General features: G+C 43.4%; 1 protein-coding gene across 3 annotated transcripts in view; it reads left to right on the top strand.

The window, feature by feature from the left end:
- ARAP2 (ArfGAP with RhoGAP domain, ankyrin repeat and PH domain 2) overlaps positions 1-23,444 on the top strand; it is a 135,429-nt gene that overhangs the window by 63,777 nt on the left and 48,208 nt on the right. For all 3 annotated transcript variants that reach the window (XM_077301656.1, XM_077301654.1, XM_077301655.1), the window contains exons 13-21: positions 6-188; positions 1,317-1,491; positions 2,750-2,881; positions 9,112-9,256; positions 11,232-11,334; positions 12,970-13,168; positions 14,920-14,983; positions 20,407-20,570; positions 22,591-22,803. In XM_077301656.1, coding sequence (XP_077157771.1) covers positions 6-188; positions 1,317-1,491; positions 2,750-2,881; positions 9,112-9,256; positions 11,232-11,334; positions 12,970-13,168; positions 14,920-14,983; positions 20,407-20,570; positions 22,591-22,803 — 1,378 coding nt within the window. The remainder of the gene's footprint in view (positions 1-5; positions 189-1,316; positions 1,492-2,749; positions 2,882-9,111; positions 9,257-11,231; positions 11,335-12,969; positions 13,169-14,919; positions 14,984-20,406; positions 20,571-22,590; positions 22,804-23,444) is intronic.

The following is a 23,444-nucleotide window of genomic DNA, read 5'->3' as shown; positions in this document are numbered from 1 at the left end:
TGTAGCTTTTTATTGTGATAGGGAACAAGAGGGCAAACAGCTTTTGGGAAGGAAATCTTCAGTCCAATGAGGAATTGTCAGTGGATGCCCCGATGGACAGGAGGCTAACTTTTATTACGCAAAAGTACAAAGAGGGGCGGTTCAGGAAAACTACTCTGCTTCACAAAACGAAAGAAGAATTAAATAAGGTAAAGCTCCCAGAAACATTGTTTGTGTTACCTTTCGTCGCTTGTCGAAACAATAGATTCTGGTAAAAGTATATCCCCACCATACCCCAAATTAGTCTGTATTTGTTATGGGTCTTTACTGTTCTTTGTATGCACCCATGCTTTTTTCACTAGTTGCATAATTAATTCATCAATAAACTAATTAATCAGTCAATTAATTAATTAGACAATTAATTAGACAAAGCTGCCAAATTGAGCAATGGAGAGCTCACATACTCCCAGGCCCTACCTAGGAAAAGAAGAGAAATGTATGCCAATGTCATAAACAATACAATCTGTTGTTTTTAAAAATAAATACATACCTAGACATTTAATTAGACAAAGCTGCCAAATCGAGCAATGGAGATCTCACATACTCCCAGGCCCTACCTAGGAAAAGACGAGAAATGTATGCCAATGTCATAAACAATACAATATGTTATTTTTAAAAATAAATACTTACCTCATGTCTCAAAGTTTGACCAAAAAATCCCAAAGCATATGCCCTGGCATATGCGGACTGCCCCGGTGTAGTGCACGTGGCGTGCAAAATGCCAGGGCTGGAAGCCCGGTACACTGCCTGGAGGCGGCAGTAGCGGGCGGGATTGGGGGGGCATGGGGCCCCCTCTGCACAATGGGGAGTAGCATGCCATTCTCCTACCATGGTGGAGGTGGGGGGACTCCCTGGCCAACTTTGCGCCTCCACGGAGCTGACAGGGGCTTGCGGTGTTCCTGCAGGGACACCGTAGGTCAGGCTCTGCCAATTATGTATGGCGTCAGCCCGATCTAACCCCCGCTGGTGCCCGTGTTCCCTTACCAAGGGCCTTCCAGGACACTGTGCCAGGCTAGGGCTTGGATGGCAGCAGCATTGCGCACAATCAGGGCTGCCGTGCTGCCACCACCCCGGATTTCCTGCCCCGTGCATAATCGGTCTGTGAGACTCTTCTGGGCAGTGAAAAAAGAGGTATAAAAACCAACTCTTCTTCTTCAGGTGAATTCATTGGCTCCAGAATGAGGAGACCAATAATGTTCTTTAATAAATTAAGAGTCATTAATCCCTTCTTGTTCGGTGCTCAACTTGCAGCTAATGTTTTTCATCTTCACAATCAGGCCCTGTGCACTGCTGTGGTTAAGCAGGACGTTTTGGAAACCCTGATGCTGCTCTTCAGTGGAGCAGATGTGATGTGTGTGACCGGCGATCCCATCTACAGCACCCCATACTTGTTAGCCAAGAAAGCAGGGCAAGGGCTGCAGATGGAGTTTCTCCACCACAATAAGTTTTCAGGTATGGATCTGTGCCAGTCCTTTCCTCTTTACGTCTGGGAGCACCTCGGATTTGCATGAATACTTTGCTGATTACAAATATTACCTAGAGTCAAACAATCACCCCAAAGAGTCTATCAATCAAATTGGATGCTACATATATTTTTGTAATCATTGTTATTTTGGGGGTCGGGACTGGATTTTTATTTCAGCTCATAAGCCATACGGAAGCTGATCAAACATCGTTAATAAATTACCTAAAATCGTGTTTCTGCATAAATCGTTCATTCTAGAGTATTGGACAATGCAAAGGGATAAAGGTTATTAAATGAAATGGCACACAGGATGTTAACCTTATCCTGTGCTTTCATAGAAGAAGACAAAAATTGTTTGCACGGTGACCCTATATATTACATGCAACTGATTGTTAAGATTTACACTGATATCTTCCACGTTTATCACTGTTGTGACATGCGGGGGGTGGTGGAGCAAGAATGACATCATTGATACAATGTAAATGGCGAACAACGCTCTTCTTTGGGCTGAATCCTATGGAACGTATCAGTCCATTACTTACTCCAAGTCAGTCTGACCTATCTTACACTAGCTCAAGGTCTGTTTGAGCAAACTCCTCCCCTATCATTAATGACCTACTTTGACCACATTATGTTACACCTCCAAAATGAACTGCGATGACTGTATTGAGTGGCCTGTTGTCCTGACTTTTGTGCTCCATCACACTAATTGGAAATTTAAAACCTTGCACAAAAAGAACTGTGGGAAGTAAAATTTGTCTTTTGCTGCATAGTGGGATCCAACTCAATGTGTTTAGGGCCATAAAATAACAAAGACAAAAAGCATGGATTGAGTGTCACCTGGAGGACAATGGGACTGATGTCTTGTTGAAAGAGTGGGCAACTTAAAACTGTAGTTAACACAACCCATGGCTTGCAAATCTTCTTTAAACCATGCTGTCAAATTCTGTTTTGCTGCCAACTCTTAACTATGTTCAAGTATTCTTTTTTAACACTTAAACATGGGTTAGGATAAGGAATTACAGTATTTTGTCAGTGCTGGAGCTAAGTTAGCACTAAAATCTCCTTCAGAACATTTTGTGGTGACATTTTCAAATTTACCTTTGTGAACTTTTGAGGGCTAAACCATGGTGTTAAAATATATAAGTGTAGATAGCTTGTTTCTTTGCACAATATTTGGGTATTAGGGTTACACAGACATTAACATGGGATCTTTTAATGACATTTTTTTCATTTATTCCACAGATTTCCCTAATTACGACACTCAGTCAAGCAGTGTTTCCTTTCAAGACTCTTCGTCTACCTTTCTTTGTGAATATTTATACAAACTTTCATTCAACGCGGCAAAACTCTCGACCGAGAGAAAATTAAAAGAAGGTATTTCCATTTTTGTGTCCACCTCATGCTTAAATGTGGTATAGTCACTGGGCAGGCAAGACCAAGAATGGCTGAGATGGAGGAGTGGTGGTGGTTAGTTAGTTAAATTCAGTGGTTAGTGAGTTAATAGTCAGTGTTAAAAATCTTAATTTTAATCTTAAACTCAATGGTTTTATATTTTTTTTAACAATGTTGTCCTGAGCCCACTATAGGAGAGAGGTAGTATAAAAATATAACAATAACGATGATGATGATGATGATGATAATAATAATAATATAATGCTGCTAATTCAAGCTTTGATTCTTGAACAGGAAAATGGGATTATACAAGGGTGTTTTCTTAAAGTACAATGGCCTTGTACTTGGCACTATTTTTAAAGAGTTCTGTAAAACCGGTCATTGAGCACATATTGATTGTCAGAGCTTCTCTAATCTTTTATATTGGAGATGCTGAGGATTGAACCTGTGAACTTCTACATGCTCTGCTGCTGAGCAGGCTCCTAAGCCTATAACATAGCGCTTCTAGTGGTTTCCCATCCAACTACTAACCAAGGCAGATCCTGCTTGCCTACTATGTCTGGATGCATTCAGAGTTAGCACAGCTGCAGTGGTAGTGAACATAGGGATGTCAGCTCTGGGGCCCATTATGCACGGCCGCCGAAACAGCGATTTCGGGTCACATGGAAAATGCTGAGGGGGAAGACGCGACGCATACCGGTTATACACGGGGCGGGGTGCGACGGCGGCAAAACCCAGAGTAACCGATTATGCACGCGCCGATCCGGGCGCCGCTTCTGGTTGCGCCCCGCTCACCCGGAAGCTGCGCTTTCTTCCGCGTTTCACTGATGCGGCTTTTTCGGCGGCATGCACCGAAGCTGCAGCCGGTTGCAGCCGGCTCCGTGCGTTATCCGTGATTTTAGTCGCCGCCATTCCACCCCGAATGTGCGCTAAAACCCCCGTGCATAATGGGTCTGGGTCAGGATATACCTGAAGTGGATGGGATTAGGGGCAGGGAGGGATTTCAGTGGCATACAATGTTATGGAATCCACCCTTCAAAGTAGCTGTTTTCTCCAGGGGAACTGATCTCTGTCGCCTGGAGATGAGCTATCATTCCAGGAGATCCCCAGGTCCAAAGTGAGCATAATAGGTTCCTATTCTTTTATAACAAGCTATGTGATTAGTTCCCTGTAGAATATGTTTTTGGAACAGCAGTCGCTCATACAACATGAAAAAGCTCTTTTGAAACAGCAGGGAGTTTTGACAACAGGTTATGTAGAATAGGGAGTTTGCTGTTGATGGGGGGAAGGTTAAAAGATCATTGTGACCTATGGATTTTTGCTCCTCCCCTGCCCCCAACCTTATTGCCAGGGCAGAATTTGTCCTTCTCTAGCCAGCCTCTAGGATGGATAGTAGGATCATAGAATCATAGAGTTGGAAGGGACCTCCTGGACCATCTAGTTTTTATCACCATAGTGCTGGTGTGAAAACCCTTGAGAACCACAAAGGTTAGGGATAAACCCAAATATAGAAAAACAGAAATACTTTATTATTAGAGTTCAATTAAAAAAAAACATGAAAGAATATCATATCTATTGGGCTAAATAGCACAGACTTGTTTTCAGTGGAACAAACTTTGAGTCCTGTGGTACCTTTAGGACCAACAAGGTTTTGCTGAGCAGCACCTTTCTGATCAACGAAGATTTATTCTGGGTATAGCATGCACACAAAAGCCTATATCCAGGATAAAATTTTGTTGGTCTTAAAGGTGCAACCAAACTCCAACTTTGTTCTGCTGCTTCAGACTAAAATGGCTACCCACTTAAGTTGATTGCAGGAGGGAGACCTGAGAAAATCTGGGGCTAAAACTGCTGTTGAGGGCTATCAATTTCCCAGGTATGACCTATTATACTATTAGGTTTATTAGATATTTAAATAGAATATGCAAAACCGGTTTTGACGTGTCCCTGTGTCTTCTCAAGAGAAACATGGGTTAGTTTTTCCTAGAACGGAGCACGTTTTAACATTGTTTCATTTGTTACAAATCTGTAATGTTTACTCTTCTCTGTCCAAGGCTAATGTTTTCACTTGTTTTTTGAACATTTTTCGGAAAGATGTAGATTTGTTTGCCTTTTTCCTCCTTAGTTTTTCCTGTTTTTTCTTTGGGTTTGTTTTTGGAGCATCACTTCTACCAGAACAAAATAGATTGACTCAGTCTTGGCCTTTTCAGTGTTCACGGGGGGGCGGGGGGGGGAGGAAAAGGGTAGCATCTTTTAGCTACTGCACGCTATGATTCAACTGTTCATTTTGCCATCAGCTTCTGTCAGGCAATGCGTTGGACTCCCCCCCCCTCCCCAGCAGCTTTACATTCTTCTAAGTTCAGAAGGTGTTTAGTTTGTTACTTATATAATCCCTCCCCCCTTTGCTCATTTGTTTATGGGTTTTTATAAACTTTGAAACTGCCTAATACAATATTTTACTTTTAAACCTTTTTTTTAAGTGCTGCTGTTTAAAATTTTAAAAGAAAACACTCTGAGGAAACATTTGTTCTGTGTTTAATCTGTACACTACCTGTGAAGACATAAATTTGTTTATCTGACGTCTTGGTAGGGGAAAAAAACATTTGAGCTCGAATATTTAGGTTGGTGTGGGGTGAATTGATTTCATTCATTCATTCATTCATTCATTCATTCATTCATTCATTCATTCATTCTGGGATTTTTATACTTCCCTTTCTTTGAGAACTCAGTGCAGATTCCATTGGGAGTGAATATGGGCCCACATTTCTTCTTTTTTCAGAGGTCTGGTCAGGAGTAATATACAGCTCCCTTTAATAAAATGGATAAAAACATTTTGAATTCTTCATGTCCGGCATCATATGTCAGGTCCATAGAAAGAGAGATCTTCCCTTAGCTCAGGCTTTCTCAAACAAAGTTTCAGGAATTGCTTTGAAATGCAAGTTTCCTAAGATCTCCTCAGCTCAGATCCAACAAAATCACTTTGCTTGTTCCCTCTTTGGAAGGAGAAAATGCTAATTCCTATCCAGTGCCATTATCATTATGAGTCAAATTTCTCTACTGCCCTCCTGAGGGATGGCTCAGGGCGGTTGAACAGCATCAGTAAAATATACAATACAATGGCTAATAACACTTTTGATAGATGAGATGGGATGTGAATGGAAGGATTAACCCTCCTGTCTCCTCCATGTGTGGGCCCAGTCTGAAGCAAAGGCATGCATGGCTGCACTTTTATCAGTTTGTGGATCTCTCAGCTTCTCGGCCTGTTTAAGGCTTAATCTCATGCAAATTAAGACTGCCTAGGCCCTCTTCAAGAACCTCTTGCTAAGGCAGCAGACATGCAGTCTGAAAGCTCTGCCCATGAGGCTGGGAGTTCAGTCCCAGCAGCCGGCTCAAGGTCGACTCAGCCTTCCATCCTTCTGAGGTCGGTAAAATGAGTACCCAGCTTGCTGGGGGGTAAACGGTAATGACTGGGGAAGGCACTGGCAAACCACCCCGTATTGAGTCTACCATGAAAACGCTAGAGGGCGTCATCCCAAGGGTCAGACATGACCCGATGCTTGCACAGGGGATACCTTTACCTTTAACTTTAGTCCCTCTTTGGCCCCTTCCACTTTGTAACCAAAAGCTTTATTCTACCTGCTGAATGCTTTACTTGTTTGGTCTGTAATGGACTTTATCTTCCACTGACTTAAAAACCAAGGGAACGTTTGTGCTGTCTGTTAAAGATGTACTTGAAAAAAAACCTTAATTGTCCTACAGTATGTTAGCAGTTCAGCTCTCAGCAGCTGTGGTGCATGATCAGACTGGTTATTTGTTGCATGGTGCCTGAATAAGGTTAGGAAATTCCTGGAGATGGCAGAGTTCAGGTTCTGGTCCATAGACAGATACTGGTCCATAGGATCCATAGAATCCACTCTCCAAAGCAGCCATTTTTCCCAGTGAAAATTATCTATGTTGTTTGGGGAGCAGGTGTGATCTTAGGAGCTCTCCAAGCACCACCTGTAGGTTGGCAATGCTTGCTAGACACCAGAAGATACTGATCCCAATTCTCTTAGCTTCTAGAGATGACCCTCACTCTGGGACGACCCTTGCAAATTCCATCAACAGCACTTGATAGGATGTGTAGCAGGATGTAGAAACCATCCCAGGTCAATAGAAAGTCAGTTCTTATGCCAATGACCTTGATCTGGCCTAAGATAGTCTCAAATAAAAAGGCCCAAGCAGTGGGGAGATGCCTCAGTGGGAATGCTGAGAGGAGATAACTGATAGCAAGGGGATAAGAATTTACAATTTTTCCCTCAATACTTTTTGCTCCTGACCGCTGTCTTGACCTCACATGCACCTTTGGCCAAAGATCAAGGATGGGTGGGGGTGTCAGTACTAAGGTCCTCCTCCCTGCACATTGTATTGCTACGCCATGCTGCAACGGATGTCAAAGGATTTATCTGAAGTCTGCTTCAGATGTAAAATTGTTGTACTCAAGAGAATGCACATGTGCCATTTCAGATATTCAGTGCATGCAAATTTCCCAACATTTGTCCCTTTCACAATATGCATGCATGATGTTTGGAAGAAGAACCCTACTTCCCTACATCTGAAATGGAAAAATGTTGAAAAGCACAGCTGTGTGTACTTTTGTGTGCTTGGAAATGTGTGGTACCCTGACACAGCGGTGCTCTTTGAAGTGACTCAAAGAGGAGTTAAGATGGGACACTGGAGACAAAGGCCAACAGCAAAACCCAATCCTTTGATGGGGTGCTGAGAAGGGAAAAAAGTCTTAATGCTGTGCAGTGCTCTACATTCAATTAAAAAAAATGAACATCAAGGAAAAAGGCTTATTCCAAGCTGTGTATACAACCCCCTTAATCTCATTGGGTGCTAGCCAGCAGAGGGCCCTCTGTATGAGCCCACAAGCTCTGAACTGACAAGCAAATGGGTTTTATCCACTACATTCTCCTCCTCTCTTGACCCTGCTCCCTTCTGTCTGATGTGAAAGAGCTGGCAACCTCAGCCAATTTCCCCTTACTTATGAAGGGTCTGGCTTGCCCTGGTCTTTAGTCTCTTCAGTGCCTTCATCTCTCTGGAACTCCTATTAGATCTGATCAGTACCTGTGGGGAGTTGCTCTTCCCTACTGTAAGTTAGAAAAGCTGTGTATTTCCTCACTTCCAGGCAGCGGGCCATTAAACGGCCAGTTGTCACCGCCAGCCATCTAGCCGAAAAGTGTCATCCATATCGGTGACTTGGCGAGCAGTCCGAGGATAGCTCCTTAAATCCCCTTGAAATTGGGAAGCCCTGGATACCTAAATTCCCCACCTCCCCAAACAATGTGCTAATTTCTACTTGTAGAGACTTCTTTGTAAAAACAAGCAAACATGGGGAATATGCAAAAATGAATGCTCCATTTGCATTGTGTGGTACTGTGGTAGCATAGTCAGCATAACTATCTAATTTTTGTACCTTCCTGGCGCATGGATAGCACATATTCCCACTGGAATATCTATATCAGCCTTTCTCATTTTTATAGTTGAGGAACTTTACAGTTGAGAAGCCCTGGAAACATTCTTCAAGCTTTGAGAAACCCCAGAAGTAGTGCAATCCTGCAGAATATGACTGGGAAACATAGCTGTGTCCATACCCACCTAGGGCCCCTCCCCTTCCCACCCCTTCCAGGCCCATCATTAGCCATTTTGGGAGGGGAGGCAAGTCGACATGCCCATATATGGTTATGTCATCCGATAAATGTTCAACCAATCTTAAAATATATATAAAAAATTAACTCCCAAGCATTCAGGAAACCCTTCCAGGGCCATCAAGAAACCCCAGGGTTTCACAGCCCCCTGGTTAAGAAAGTCTGATCCGTATACTAGAGTAACTGGTTTGGGGCCATAGATTCTGCATTGTATGGTGTTTCAAAAAAAATGCCAGCCTATTTTTCTGTTGTCTTGTTTTGTTCACCTTTAAGGGATATTCACGATACAGAAGCTCAAATCCAGGTTGCTACAGTTACCTCATATTAGATTACTTTTAATTGAACCAATAGGGTTTTGTTACATGAGAATGGGAAATTTAAGTTCTTCATAGATGTGCCGATTCTCAGTAATGTAAAGGGAGGGGGCTGCGATCTGCCACTCACTTCTTTTTTCGTTTCTTTCTCTTTTGTCTTTCAATTCTTGCCTCTTTGCCCTCTGCCTTTTGAACTCCTGATACACAGACTGTAATAAAAGGTGGTGCACTCTGGAAAGTGGCTTTTTGAGCTATTATGAAAACGAGAAGACGGCATTCCCAAACGGGATGATTGACATCCGTGAAGTCATCTGTCTTGTCATTCAGAAGGCAGACTCCTTTTTACATGCAGGGTAAGTTCTCGTTCATCTTTAAAAAGGCCCCAAACCTCTCTTTAGATATGTCGCCTTCCAAATGCAGTCAGTTCGGGGACTCAGGGAGTTCTTAACACTGCAAAAAATGCCAACCTCTTGGAAACATTAAAGAAAAATAAGATGGTTAGATGGTGTAGATTTTACATTTGTGGTGCCTGTATAAAAATGCAGTTATTCCAGAGGATATGAGATTGCTAATGGGCTTAATGCCATTTCTTTTCCTTTACTGTTACCTGCATGGATTCAAGTGGGTAGCTGTGTTGGCCTGAAGTAGCACAACAAAATTTGAGCCCAGTGGCACCTTTAAGACCAACAAAGATTTATTCAAAGTGTGAGCTTTCGTGCGCACACACACTTCCATTGTCTGAGGCAATGTGCATGCACACGAAAGCTCACACCTTGAATAAATCTTTGTTGGTCTCCATCTTCTCTGTCCTGTGGTTTAATGAACGGGGATGTCAGTAGGGGGAAGGGCTGTTTGTAACTGGTCACTTGACACAGCCCTAGGCATAGAGCCTACATACAGGTCTCCTGTGCGCATAAATTTGAAGATTAGGTTTTAAGCAGCAGCTCAAAGTGCAGATTTGGACGGTGACAGATATTGGATAGCTGTCCTGAAATTTTCCTTCTCTCCCAGTCATGGGGAAAAAATCAGCATTATTGCTGGGTATCAGCTTGGTGTAGTAGTTAGAAGTGCAGACTTTTAATCTGGTGGGCCAGGTTTGATTCCGTGCTCCTCCACATGAAGCCAGCTGGGTGACCTTGGGCTCTCCATAACATTGATAAAGCTGTTCTGACCGAGCAGTGATAACAAGGCTCTCTCAGGCTCACCCACCCCACAGGGTGTCTGTTGTGAGGGGAGGAAAGGGAAGGCGAATGTAAGCCGCTTTGAGACTCCTTCGAGTAGAGAAAAGCGGCACAGAAGAACCAACTCTTCTTCATAGCACATTCTTTGTGCAACATGTGTGAATTGCAAAACACGTATTGGCAATCTGTGTTGCACATATTGGAGGTGTCTGCAGTGAAGATGGAGACAATTTTAGAGGCATTTGATTAAAGGATGTACATGTGCTCTTAAATCTCAGCTGGAAGCCTAAAGCATGAAGGGCGATGCCTATTGATCACACCTCTAAGTTGTGCCTCCCATGTCCGTTGATCACAATCTTGCCATTGGTTTGGCATGCAAAGCATATATGGCGCTATACTGTGAGATCCATCTCATCTTCCGTTCCAGTTCTGCATTTGAGAGGAGGGCTACATACTCTGTGTGTGTGTGGGAGTGTGTGTGTGTGGGGGGGGGGGGGGAGATAAAGGCGCCAGATTTTCCATTCAGGATTAAAGATACCAAATGTGGACCAGAATTTAAATGTGGCCCACATTGGTTTAGAGCAGGGGTAGTCAAACTGCGGCCCTCCAGATGTCCATGGACTACAATTTCCATGAGCCCCTGCCAGCATTCGCTGGCAGGGGCTCCTGGGAATTGTAGTCCATGGACATCTGGAGGGCCTCAGTTTGACTACCCCTGGTTTAGAGGCTTCTATCTCTCTCTCTTTTTTAACCCCTCAAACAGGGAAACAGGGCAAATGCTAGATCTACCAGTGGACTAGCCATTGGACTTAACCACATCTGGTATAAATGTACCTCTTATTTTAAATGAATTCAACCTCTTGTATCTTTGCCCCACTTCCGTCTCCGTGCTCATCAATTCAGCTGTTATGATGTTCTAACATATATGTCAGTTGGCGTCTTTTAATGTAATAAAAGTTAAATAGCTCAGCAGATGCAGCTTATATAACCAGTTATCCCCCCCCACACACACACACAAAATCACCTCCATACCCCAACCTGATCAAAATAGGAATGAAAAGCAGGGAGATCAGAGCTGTACTATTGTTTCGCTGTTAGAAAGCTTGTCCTAAATAAAACTGACTCTTCTTGTCCTTGGTGGTTTTAGAGCTATATTTACCTTTGAAATCTACTTACTGTCAGAACGTGTTTTTCTGTTTGGTGCTGAAGCTGCAGATTCTCAAAGAAAATGGACCCAGATGATTGCCAAGGTAGCGTTGATGTTCTTTTTTTCTTTCTTGTTCAACTTAAACCAGAAGACTTTGTGTTAACTGGAAATCAGCCTGGTTATCTCAGGATCTTGAGTCAAATAAATGTTAAGGCCGTGGGATAGGTGAATTCAAAGTTTAGAGAATACAGTTGTGTAATGGAACTACACAATAAATCAACAATGTTTGTTTGTTTGTTTTAAATGACTTCATAAAAACAAAATGGTTTCATTATTCATGGAACATTATGGCCTCTCATGGACCGTTTATGCACTGGGAACTTCACTACCCCAGCTCCCATGCAGGAGCACAAATAGGGAGCGGATGAGGTGCACCAGGCCAAATGCTCCCCCGTGTGGGTGCAGGAAGAAGTGGGGCAACCTGCCAGGACTAAAACTCCAGCCTGCATCCCAGCATGAAACCTCCAGTGCATAAATGGTCATGCTGAAGATTTCTCATGGTGAAGCTGCTTAGAAGTGTGCAATTTGACACTTCTGGGTAATTGTAATTGTTATTTGATTGTTTGGTATTCCTTTGCATTGTGAGACCACCCTGGACAGCTGCATCGTGTAGAGCCAACACAGAAATGGGCTAAGTAAAATAAATATTAATGCAGCTATGTGCCTGAAAACGCTGGTAGAGCACTTAAGAAGCAATTGCTATCATGTTATTCTTTTTGGTTTGTGAACAACTTTGCATTTTGCTTAGTGCTGATGTTCCTATGTGATGTTCCTCTCCTTTGGAGAGACATGGGCAATCCTTGAGGGGACTGAGTGTCATTGCTTTCTTTCACCAACAGCATCTTGCCACCTGTACATCTTTCCCTTTTCTATTCATTGAAGGGACATTGCCCTTCAATGTCCAATGTTCTTTTGTAATCCTCCCCAGAGATGGCCAGTAAATCCTAGCCTCTGGGAATTTACACTGAACACATTTGGCCAATGAATATTCCATTCTTGGCAGTCTCGATCAGATGTGAGCTGTGCCTCAGATATCTGCATCTTGCCACTTGAAGTGGTACTGAGTAGCTTTGATGCTGCACAGTAGCTGTGATGGCTAACCTGAGTTTGCATGTGATTTGTTGCTCATTTTGGTGGCAAGGCAGTGGGCGATTGCTTGAGTATTCTTTCTTTTTTGCTGGCCAGTTGCAGCTGATTTATGGTGACTTCTGGTGGGGTTCTCAGGGCACGGGGTGTTCAGAAGTGGTTTGCCATTGCCTGCCTCTGTGTAGCAACCCTTGGAATGCTTTTGTGCAGGGGTAGTCAGCCTGTGGTCCTCCAGATGTCCATGGACTACAATTCCCATAAGCCCCTGCCAGCAAACACTGGCAGGGGCTCATGGGAATTGTAGTTCATGGACCTCTGGAGGACCACAGGTTGACTACCCCTGCTTTTGTGGGCTCCCGTCCAAATATTGACCAGGGCTAAACCCTACTGAGCTTCAGAGATCTGAAAAGATCAGGCTAACACATCCATACTGGTAATTGGGCACTGAGGACTTCTATAAACAGGCAGGGGTGGTCGTGGAATCTAACCTGAACTTTACTTAGCAAAACACTAAACATTATATTAAAATTGCAATGTTTTCCTTCTTGTGTTTGTGCGTGCGCTTTATTTTTCTGTTTCCTTTTTTGAATAGCACTTTGTACCTGACGTGGCCAGGCATCTGCTGGGCCGGGATTATGATGTGATTGGCCAGTTGTATTACAAAGACTGTCATAACCTTGACAACTGGAAAAAAGGCTGGTTTGCAATAGAAAAGTCTAATCTGCATTTCTGCCTAGAACTAGAAGATGCTCAAAAGGATTTGATCCATCTAAGAAGGCTCCAGGAGTTAAGTAAGACTTCTAAAAAAAAATATTTGTTTTAGAGGTGCTTTGTAGGAAATGGGTCTACCTAAAACCTAAAACCACCCAGAGCCATATGGAAGGGTGGTATAAAAATATAAAAACATACATACATACATACATACATACATACATACATACATACATACATACATACATACATACATACATACATACCGTATTTGCCGGCGTATAAGACGACTGGGCGTATAAGACGACCCCCAACATTTCCACTCAAAATATAGAATTTGTTACATTACATTACAGTACTGAAGTGCACCCGGCGTATAGGACGACCCCCCCCCCACTTGGAGGCATGTTTTTCAGGGGGGAAAAGTAGTCTTATACGCCAGCAAATACTGTACCTACATACATACATACAATGCTTCAACAGCAGCACAGGAGTGATCTGGATGAGTGAGCAGATGACATGGGAGATGTCACTGCTTGTGCCAAGCAAGTAGTTTCATTCCATTAATGGAGGGTCAGTTCAGACATTCCTGGAGAGGCATGGAACCCTGAGGCTCCATCCTGCCCTTTTCCAGTCATGTGGTCAAAGAAATCACATCAACCAAGCAAATTCTGTGGTAAATTCCTTTTCCTACAATGTGGCTTTCCCCCTAACTTCCGAACAACACTTTAAAAACAAAAATCTGCACAACCAGTTAGAAGTCTTGTTGGGCAAAAGCCCAACTTGACCCTACTCTCTTCCTAAAAGTTCTTGGTGGACACTAGTAAAGGTGTCGGCAGCTGCCATGGTCACCATGGTCACCTCATTGGGGACCCCAGCCTTAAGGAACTCATCTCCAAATACCCAGCATCTCCTCATAGTCCTCCTTAGTTTGGATTTACTGAGGTTTACACGAAGTAAGAATATGCTTAGGGTGTCTTGCAGAAATTGAAAGATTTCTAGATTTTCTTGGTTGATGTGGGCATGCCTTCCTTTTTGTCTCCCTTTCCCCATTCCTTGGGCTCTCTTTGGCATTTGGTAATCAGGCCACATCCAAGAAAGAAAATACAGATAATGCATAGCTGATCTGATTCTACCAAATGTCATGGGGATGGGGATGCAGGAGACAATACCTGGTTGACTGATTATCCAGTAGCTGTTGGGAGGTTGCACCTCTTAAATTCTAATCCTTGATAGCATCATTAAGGCATAGGGAAAGCACAAGAAGGTGAAATCAGTCATTTCTGTTTTCAAATGGAGTTCTGTAAAAATAAGCTTTTTTACTCAATTTATTAGTGTTTTTCAATAAGGTGGAAACGTATTATCTTAAAAGTGTTCATTTCTCCATTCCCTCGATCTTGGTCACCCTCTCAGAAGCGATTCCAGCAGCCCAAACGCTAAACACGACAGATCCGCTGCCCACTGTGTGTTCCTGGCCAAACCTTCTACTTCGTAAAGAGCTGGGGAAGGAGGCCTATTTAATGCAGATTTATTCACTGCCCAAAAGCCAAATTATCCTCGGTGACTTTGCCCTCTAACGTCTTTAGCAGGGACCACATTAATTGCCTTACTAATCTTCCTTATGGCTCTTACAGAAGGGTTGCCTATTTCATCTTTACTAGTTGTTGGCTTCCAGTGAATTCTCACCCAGAGACTAATGGCTATTAAAACCCACACGTCTAGCTTCAAACACTGGACCGCAGTGTAACATTCAGGGGGCTTACTTGGCTCTTTAAATGCTATTTAAAGTTTATTAGGCAGTTGCAAATGTTGGTTTCGTTTTTCCCCCCAGCTATCAGCAGTATTATTCAAAACGGAGAAAAAATAGACATTCTGCTTCTGGTCGAGAAAGGGAGGTAAGGGGAAATGGTGGCGGTGGTGGGATACATTTTTCAGTGAATGGTCCATTAAACGAAGATCAGTCCAGCGGTGAGATAGATTCAAGCAGGTAGGCGAGTTGGTCTGAGACAGCGGAACAAAGATGACGTCCCGTGGCATGGGAGGGCGATCGGACTGTGCCATCTGTCACTCCATTGATTGCCAGGCTTGTTCTGGCTGGTTTGGTTCTGTGGCTCTGGACATGTAGAAACATGGAACATGTTCTCTTTCAAAGTCAATTCTATAATGAGATTCGAACTAGTCTAATTCTTCCGTTGCTAGGCAGATTCCCAGGGCGCTCAGGAGAATTTTACTTTTCTCTGCTGCTTGCAGATATAGAAAATAACACAACTTATAGAGTTGCCAAGTTCTGTGCAGCAGCGATCAAAATTTGTAATGGAATGGTCTGTTTTAAATGAATCTGGACAGCTGTGTTTATCTACCTTTTCTATTTTCTACTGTTATCTTTTAAGATGTTTTAATTCCTGGTTTTAATGGATGGTTCTGTATCATCTTATGCTCGTCTATGACCGTAATAAAACTGGCTGGTTTGGGTGGCTAGACGGGTGTCCCCTCCCTCCCTCCCTCACCACTCCATGTGCATCCCTCCCAAAGTTGCATGCTCAGCAGAAGAAGACCACCATCCCGGATAGGAGTGTAGCATTCTTTAGTCAAGGGTCTACAAAGACCCTTGCTAGAACCCCCTTTCAGTTTTATTCCAGGTATAAGCTTGTTCAGATACAATGAAACATTTAACTCCCTTCCGAGCAATTAAAGCCTCCGCCCTCTTTCTACTGATATGTAACGGTTGAAGAAATTTTGTTTCAGTGTATCTGAGAATGTGTGCTTGCGATGCACCTTGAATAAATCTTGATTGGTCTTCGAGGTGTTGCTGGACTCAGACATTGTTCCATTGATGAGTTGCTGAACATTCTACAGTTTTGAGGCGAAATTATGCTGCTATTTCCTCTTCTTGGTTAAGAACGGTGGACTCTTGATCTGGAGAACCAGATTTGATTCTCTACTCTACCACAAGAACTGTGACCTTGAGCCAGTTACAGTTCTCTCAGTACTCTCTCAGCCCCACGGACCTCACAGGGTGCCCATTGTGGGGAGAGGAAGGGATTGTAAGCCGCATTGGGGATAGAGAAAAGCAGAGCGTAACAACCTCTTCTTCTTTTTCTGCAAATGAGACAGACCGGAAAAAGTGTTTTCAGAGCTTTCCTCCTTCCTCTCCCCTAACATTTTTGATCGACACCTGAAAAGAACAAACAACCGAATCCATAACTGATTTCCGATGCTTTTCTGATGCTAGTGATTTCTTGTTTACTGGCAAAGTATGTTACAGAACCTAAACTCCACCCCCCCTGCTCCCTTCCCCAACACTGCAAATAAGCCCTGCCTATACATTGGGCTTTGAAGATGGGTTCATTTCATCTGATTGAAAGTCACAAAGAGACCGCTCCAGTGCTCCCGTCACTTTTTGAATTCAGAATTGCAAAATCCTTGCAAAAATATATGTTATCTGGCTACAATGGCTGCCTCTATGGCTGGGAATATATTGCTTTTGCAACACTCTCTCCTTTTGTCCAGTGTGTGAGTATCCTGCCTGTTTCCATACGGTGCAGTGGTTCATTGTTCACTGTACTATACGCTTTTCTCAAGCGATGACATTATGGGGGTTCCGGGAGGGTAATGTTTTGAGTTCTTTCTTTCTTTTTTTGAGAAATGATAGCCTGAAATGGAAACTCTAGCTTGTTTTTCCTCTACTTCTCCCAGAGTGAGGTACCTTTGGAAAGGTGCCAGAACACATGGATTTAGAAATGAGTCTTAAAAAGCATGCCTCTTGGCTGATTCTACAAAGCAATGTGCTCGATGTGGGAAACAGCCACATGCGTATTTTCTTGCTAGCCCAGCCAAGTCGAAAATGTTCACATCTTGAGCAGACTTCAGATAAACCCTTTGACATCCATTCCAGCATGGGGGAATGGTGAAAAGTGGCAGGACTCTACTCTGGAGAAAATAGTTTGATTCTCCTCTTCTCCCCCTGCTGGGGACCTTGGGCCGGTCACAGTTCTCTCAGAACTCTTTCAGTCCCACTTCCCTCCAAAGGTATGTGTTGTAGGGAGTGATGGCAGGCCACTTTGAGCCTCCTTAAGGTAGAAAGTCAGGGGGTAAAAACCAACTCTTCTTCTTCATCAACAACACCTGCACTGGACTTCATGGCTGAGTTGAAAGCAGTTGTCCTGCTGTTTGCGGGGTGGCATTAATACTAGAAGTATGTTGCTAATCAGACAAATGTAAGATTTTTTAAAAAAGAAATTGTTTAAAATTGTCCAACTGCAAAACTCAGCAGAAGAATGCTGAAGTCAGTTCCAGCACCTGTCCCTAAGCAGTCAGGATAGAATGTGAATCGGTTGATTGGGGTAATGTTTAGAAGCACCAATTTCTATTCTGGTGAGCCAGGTTTGATTCCCCACTCCCTCACATGCAGCCAGCTGGGTGACCTTGGGCTCACCACAGCACTGAAAGAGCTGTTCTTACAGAGCAGTAATATCAGGGCTCTCTCAGTTTCACCTCCCTCATAGGGTGTCTGCTGTGGGGAGAGGAAAGGAAAGGAGATTGTCAGCCACTTTGAGACTCCTTCTGGGCAAGAAAAGCAGCATATAAAAACAAACTCCTCTTTATTATTTTTAATGTCTGTTTTCATTATGATAGATTCAGGTGGGTCACCGTGTTGCTCTGAAGCAGCAGAACAAAGTTTGAGTCCAGTGGCACCTTTAAATGCAACAAAGTTTTATTCTGGATATAAACTTTCATGTGAATGTGTACATCTTAATAATAATAACTCTATTTTTCTAGCCTGTCTTCCCAGTTGGCTCAGGGTGGGTAACAACAAGGCAGAGAGAAGTCATAATGTTATGTTGATAAACAGCTATCCAATGTCCAAATTTAAAATTGAATTGGATTCAAATGAATTAGTTTTAACACATTGATATTAATTAATTAATTGAATTAATAAATTTGGTAGAATTTCATCTCAGGATACAGATAAACATTGCTATCTTTCATGATTGCCTGGGTTTTACAGGCATGTAATAGTCCTTGTGATATCGGCATCATGGTATTCATAACGCAAGACTTGGTCTCTTGCAAGGTGTCTCATGAGGAATTCAGTAAGATCACCAAAGACAATCTGACTCACGGCAGATATTGTGAGAATGCAGAACATTGTTGAGGAACATTGAAGCCTCCTTGTTTAGACTGAATGCACAGCACTTTTGCAAACACAACAGCCTGAATAATCTAAACTGGGCTTGAATCGGCTAACCGGAGCAAGCACTGTGGCTGACGATTAATGTAGGTAATCAAGACAGTGACCTGATCCAGAAGAACTTATAGAACTTGGATTTAAACCATCCAAGGCCGTTGTACAGCAACGTCTTCTTGACATTGAATTTCAGGATTTTTCATTACTTTGAAAAGCTGTTTAGGGAATGTCAAACTACAAATTGCTTGAAACAAGTTCACTATTAAATATGTTTATATTTGAGTCTAGATGTTTATTGTAGTGTGTTGCTTTCCAAAAGTTGCAAACGGCCTTGAGCCGAAAGGGAGGACGGTATTATAAATATAAATAAATAAAATAAATCTATAACAAAATACTGTTGAGCATTTTCTCGAGCACGTTTTAATGCATTTCCTTTGGCTCTTTTTGAGGGCAGGCTCTGCAGACGACCACTGGAGATGCATTTAGGCCTCTGCAGTACTAACCCAATTGAGACAATCTCACATAAACTTTTATCTTGCCCATATCAGGGACAATCTAATTCTCCGTCCACTGTCAAATTATGCTAAACATTCATCTCTACCCTCATATAATAGTGACACCTTAGTAAGATTTCTGTTAAGGGATAAAGTTCCAACCACTTCTCATATGGTAGCAAAATTTCTTTATATCTCCACTAGATTAAGACTAGCAAGAGTGACTGAAGGATAGTAAAGTATAGGTAAATAATTTTGATTACTAGAGGGAACCATGTGATCTTCTGTTTCTGCAGTTCTTAGTTTGCTTCCCTCTCCATATAGTGCCCAGTATCTTTAATGGTAAATATGATATTATTAATTTTGATGTCTGTTTTTAATCTACACATGTAATAATCTTGTATTCATTTGTGATATTTTAATCTTAGCAATTTTTAATTGATTGTTAAATAACTTTATTGCTCTTAGTCCAGGGGTAGTCAAACTGCAGCCCTCCAGATGTCCATGGACTACAAGTTTGCTGGCAGGAGCTTATGGGAATTTTAGTCCATGGACATCTTGAGGGGCGCAGTTTGACTACCCTTGTTCTTTGTATAACTATCATTTGCATGACTCAAATGACTGAATAAACTTGAGAGAGACACACACATAAAGTCTCAGGTAATACTGTAATCAGTAGTTGTTGTTTCTACCAGATAAGAGTAGAGCTGCCAAGTTAAACTAGTAGGGTTATTTAGTTATTTTAAAATCTTATTTCCCCTTGGAGGGAAGGGGAGAGGGGAGAAGGGGGGCCCATTTTGACCCCAACCATATGCCTGGTGGAAGAGCACCATTTTGTAGGCCCTCTGTATCTGATAGTCTACTCTTGACTGATTCCAACAGCGGTGTAGATTTGGAGAGCAATCTCATATTGAACAGAGTGTTCTCATGAACCTTTTCTCTCCATAGCGGAAAGTAAGGTAAAGGTAAAGGTATCCCCTGTGCAAGCACCGGGTCATGTCTGACCCTTGGGGTGACACCCTCTTGCATTTTCATGGCAGACTCAATACAGGGTGGTTTGCCAGTGCCTTCCCCAGTCATGACTGTTTACCCCCCAGCAGCAAGCTGGGTACTCATTTACCAACCTCGGAAGGATGGAAGGCTGAGTCAACCTTGAGCCGGCTGCTGGGATTGAACTCCCAGTCTCATGGGCAGAGGTTCAGACTGCATGTCTGCTGCCTTACCGCCCTGCGCCACAAGAGCAGAAAGTACAAAGGTATAATATCGCTCCACAGACTATAGGGAGGGAAACTTCTTAACGACATCCCGGAGACCCAGCCAATCAGTACTGAGCATAGCCATCATCGGTTTCAAACCCGCAAAACTCTCTCCCCTCACCGCCCAAATCTGAACCTTCAATAGGAATATTTATGTTTGGGCTGACTGCAGCAAAGACAGTGTTAGAGAGGCCTCACTGCTCTAGAAACGTTGCATCTGTTTTACTTTCCGCAAGCTGTTCAGTGGGTTTGCGTTCGTACATTTGCATGAGATTGTTTTCACTGAATTAGGCACGAGTGTCTCCGCTCTTCCCTCTTATTGCTCTTTTCAAAATATTTCTCTCTCCCCCCCCCAAAAAAAAAAAAAAAAAACTTTGCAGAACATTATACATCCACGGACACACAAAGTTGGATTTCACAGTCTGGCGTAGCGCAATTGAAAAAGCAGCAGGTACAGATGGCAACGTGTTAGAAGATCAGCAGCTCAGCAAAAACGACGTCCCCATTATAGTGAACAGCTGTATTGCATTTGTTACACAGTATGGTAAGTGGAGCAGAACATTTGTTAGTTTCCAAACACCGGAGATGCATCCGGACGGAGTCTGTGAGAAGCCTCTATCTCTGAGTGTGTTGCTTGGGTTTGCGCAGTTGTCTGGAAAGGGTATGCTTTGTGGCCAGCTTTCTGGGTGTGTAGCTGTAACACGTGTACTCAAGAGCAGTGGTCCCCAACCCCTGGTCTGGGGACTGGTACCGGTCCATAGATCAGCCGGTTTTAGACAGTGGCTCCTCCTCGTCCTCCTCCCTAGCTGCTGCCTCGGGGGCTGCCCTGCCACTCTGCTGCTGGCTCACCTTTGGTGCTCTCCAGCGGCCGCCATGGCTGGGGCTCCCCCTTGGCGTGGCACTGTGCAGCTGCTGCTGGCAGTGCCCCCCAGTGGCTGGTGGGAAGTCAGGGGCACCGGTGGCAAAGCAAGTGGAGCAGGGGCTCAGGCGGCAGCAACATCCCTCGGCAAAAGACTACCCCTCCCCCCGGGCCTCAGTAAAATTGTCAAGCATTGACTGGTTCCCGGTGATAAAAAGGTTGGGGATCACTGCTGAAGTGAGTGCAAAGTTCATCTGATGGGGAGAACAGTTTGGGAAATCAACAGAGGAGCATCTTGAGAAACATAAGGAGCTTCTATCCACCCCCTCCCCCCCATGTTAAATGTAGGATATGATCTATTGTACCAGAAAAAAGGCATCGATTATTGTTACATACTCGGTCTGAAGTCGCCTTCTAAGATGGAGAGGCAATGATGTCTGCAAGGCAGAAACTGCAAGTAGTGGTGGATCAACAGTCTTCCAGTGAATGTGGACATTTCTTCATGAGGAGATCAGTCATGGTGGTCCAAGGTTCCCTGGAAGACCTCCACTATTGCTCTGTTAGTATTTAAGGTGCTACTGGGATCTTGCTCTTTTCTACAGCTAATAGCCATGTAGTGGCCCTGGATTTATTGCAGGGTGTGCGCTACCTTCACATGGGCAATGGTGGTCTGGCCAGTGCCCTGTTAGAATTGAATATGTGCCACAGAAGAATCCTTGGAGGTGCTTTCAGGTGTGCATGGGAGCAGTTGATTCCGGCAGTGTGAATGTTTAAAATAACACAACAGTGGGGTGGATCCTGTTCCTTTTCTACCAGGGCACGAAGTAAAGTTTATTTATTAAAATAATTTCGGCTCAACTTTTGGAAGCTATCTCGAACAGATTTGGTTAGAAGAAGAGCCATGGAAGTAGCAGGAAGGTTGAAATGATACTACTTAGAGGGTGGTTAGATTCATCCCACTGTGTTTGTAGTATGTGAGCATGTACTTATTCTGTGGAAAAGAGACACATACTTGCATGTTTGGAACACATAAGCATTCTCCTGGGCTAATTTCACCCTAGTTGGATAATGCACTTTCATTGTGCTTTAGCAATTCTTTGTGCAAAACAGGAAAATCCACTTGCAAACAATTGCTGAAGTGCATTGATGAAAATGCCTCATCCAGTGTGTGAAATTAGCCCTAGCAATTTGAGAGTGTCCCACAGGTGAGCTGTTCCCACATAGTTAGGATGATGTCTACTCTGGTGCCGCTGGGGATCCGTCAGAGGCAGATTTATATGGAAAGTGGAAAACTCTCGCAGCATTGTAGGTCCTTTAGAATCTATTCCTCTAGCTGTGTTCATGTCTCTATTGATTCATTATGTGTGCATACATGTACATACATGAAGCTACCGTAGACTGAATCAGACCACTGGTCAGTCAAGGTCATTATAGTCTACTTAGACTGGCAGCAGTTTTCCAGGGTCTCAGGAGGAGGTTTTTCACATCACCCATATCATGCCTGGTCCTTTTAACTGGAGATGCTGGGGATTGAACCTGGAACCTTCTGCATTCAAAGCAGAGGCTCTTCCACCGAATCACAGCCTCACTCTTAATGTGTCTCTTGTGTAATAGTTTTCTTTCCTGCACAAAATATTTTATGCTCAGATGTCTGGATATTTTTTAATTCTTAGTTTTTTTAAAAAAATACACTCTGTTTCTTAAGGTTTGGGTAGCAAACGTATCTACTTGAACAGAGGGGATCCCTCAAATGTATGCGACCTTCTGGAACGCTTCAAAAAAGACGCAAGAAGCGTGAAGCTGAGGGCGGGGACGAATCGGCTGGAAGATGTTACGGAGACGCTGAAATGTTTCCTATCTGAGATAGATGATGCCCTCCTTACCAAAGAGCTTTATCCATTCTGGATCTCTGCACTAGGTAACGCATTACACGGTCGTTTTGAAGCTGTGGACATCTATCTCTGTGATCATTACTATTTTTTAAGTCAGATCCTAAGATTCTTTCATGGACCAAGAAAAATATGACTTTAAATAACTCTGCTTGTTGGGGGCAGAGAGAACGTCAGCTTGTGTTCCTCAGACTCTTTCTTTACCGTCTCTGGTCCAAGTGGGTCACTGCAGTTCATTGCTATAGAGAAAAGCAAAGCCTTGTACTTGGGTGACATGTTCGGTAAGGCCAATAGTGCCCTTCACCTACCTTGCTGATGGGCACCTGGAGGTTGGCTGTCCCTGGTCTGGAAATATTCCTTGGGTTTGGAAGTGGGGCCTCCAAAGTGTGTAATGCCTCTGCAGCCACCTAACCAGCCACATAGCAGCCCCTTGACCTATTTCAGGTCAAGAAAACATTGCAGAGAGGAGGGAAGGTTGCCAGATAGATGTAGTTTGATTTCCTGGAATTCCACACTTCCTAGGTGTGCTTGAACCTGATCTGGGTCAAGACTGTTGTGCACAGAGAGACCTCCTCTTAGGGCTGCCAGCTTCCAACTGAGTCACTAAACTCACAGCAACCATGAGCTAGTGCCCATTGTATTTCAGAATGCAACGGGCTTTACTACTAGT

This window comes from Paroedura picta, chromosome 10, assembly GCF_049243985.1.
Source record: "Paroedura picta isolate Pp20150507F chromosome 10, Ppicta_v3.0, whole genome shotgun sequence".
NCBI classification, from domain to species: Eukaryota; Metazoa; Chordata; class Lepidosauria; order Squamata; family Gekkonidae; genus Paroedura; species Paroedura picta.
The sequence above is the reverse complement of the archived record's forward strand: the minus strand, read 5'-3'. Positions and strand labels throughout refer to the sequence as shown.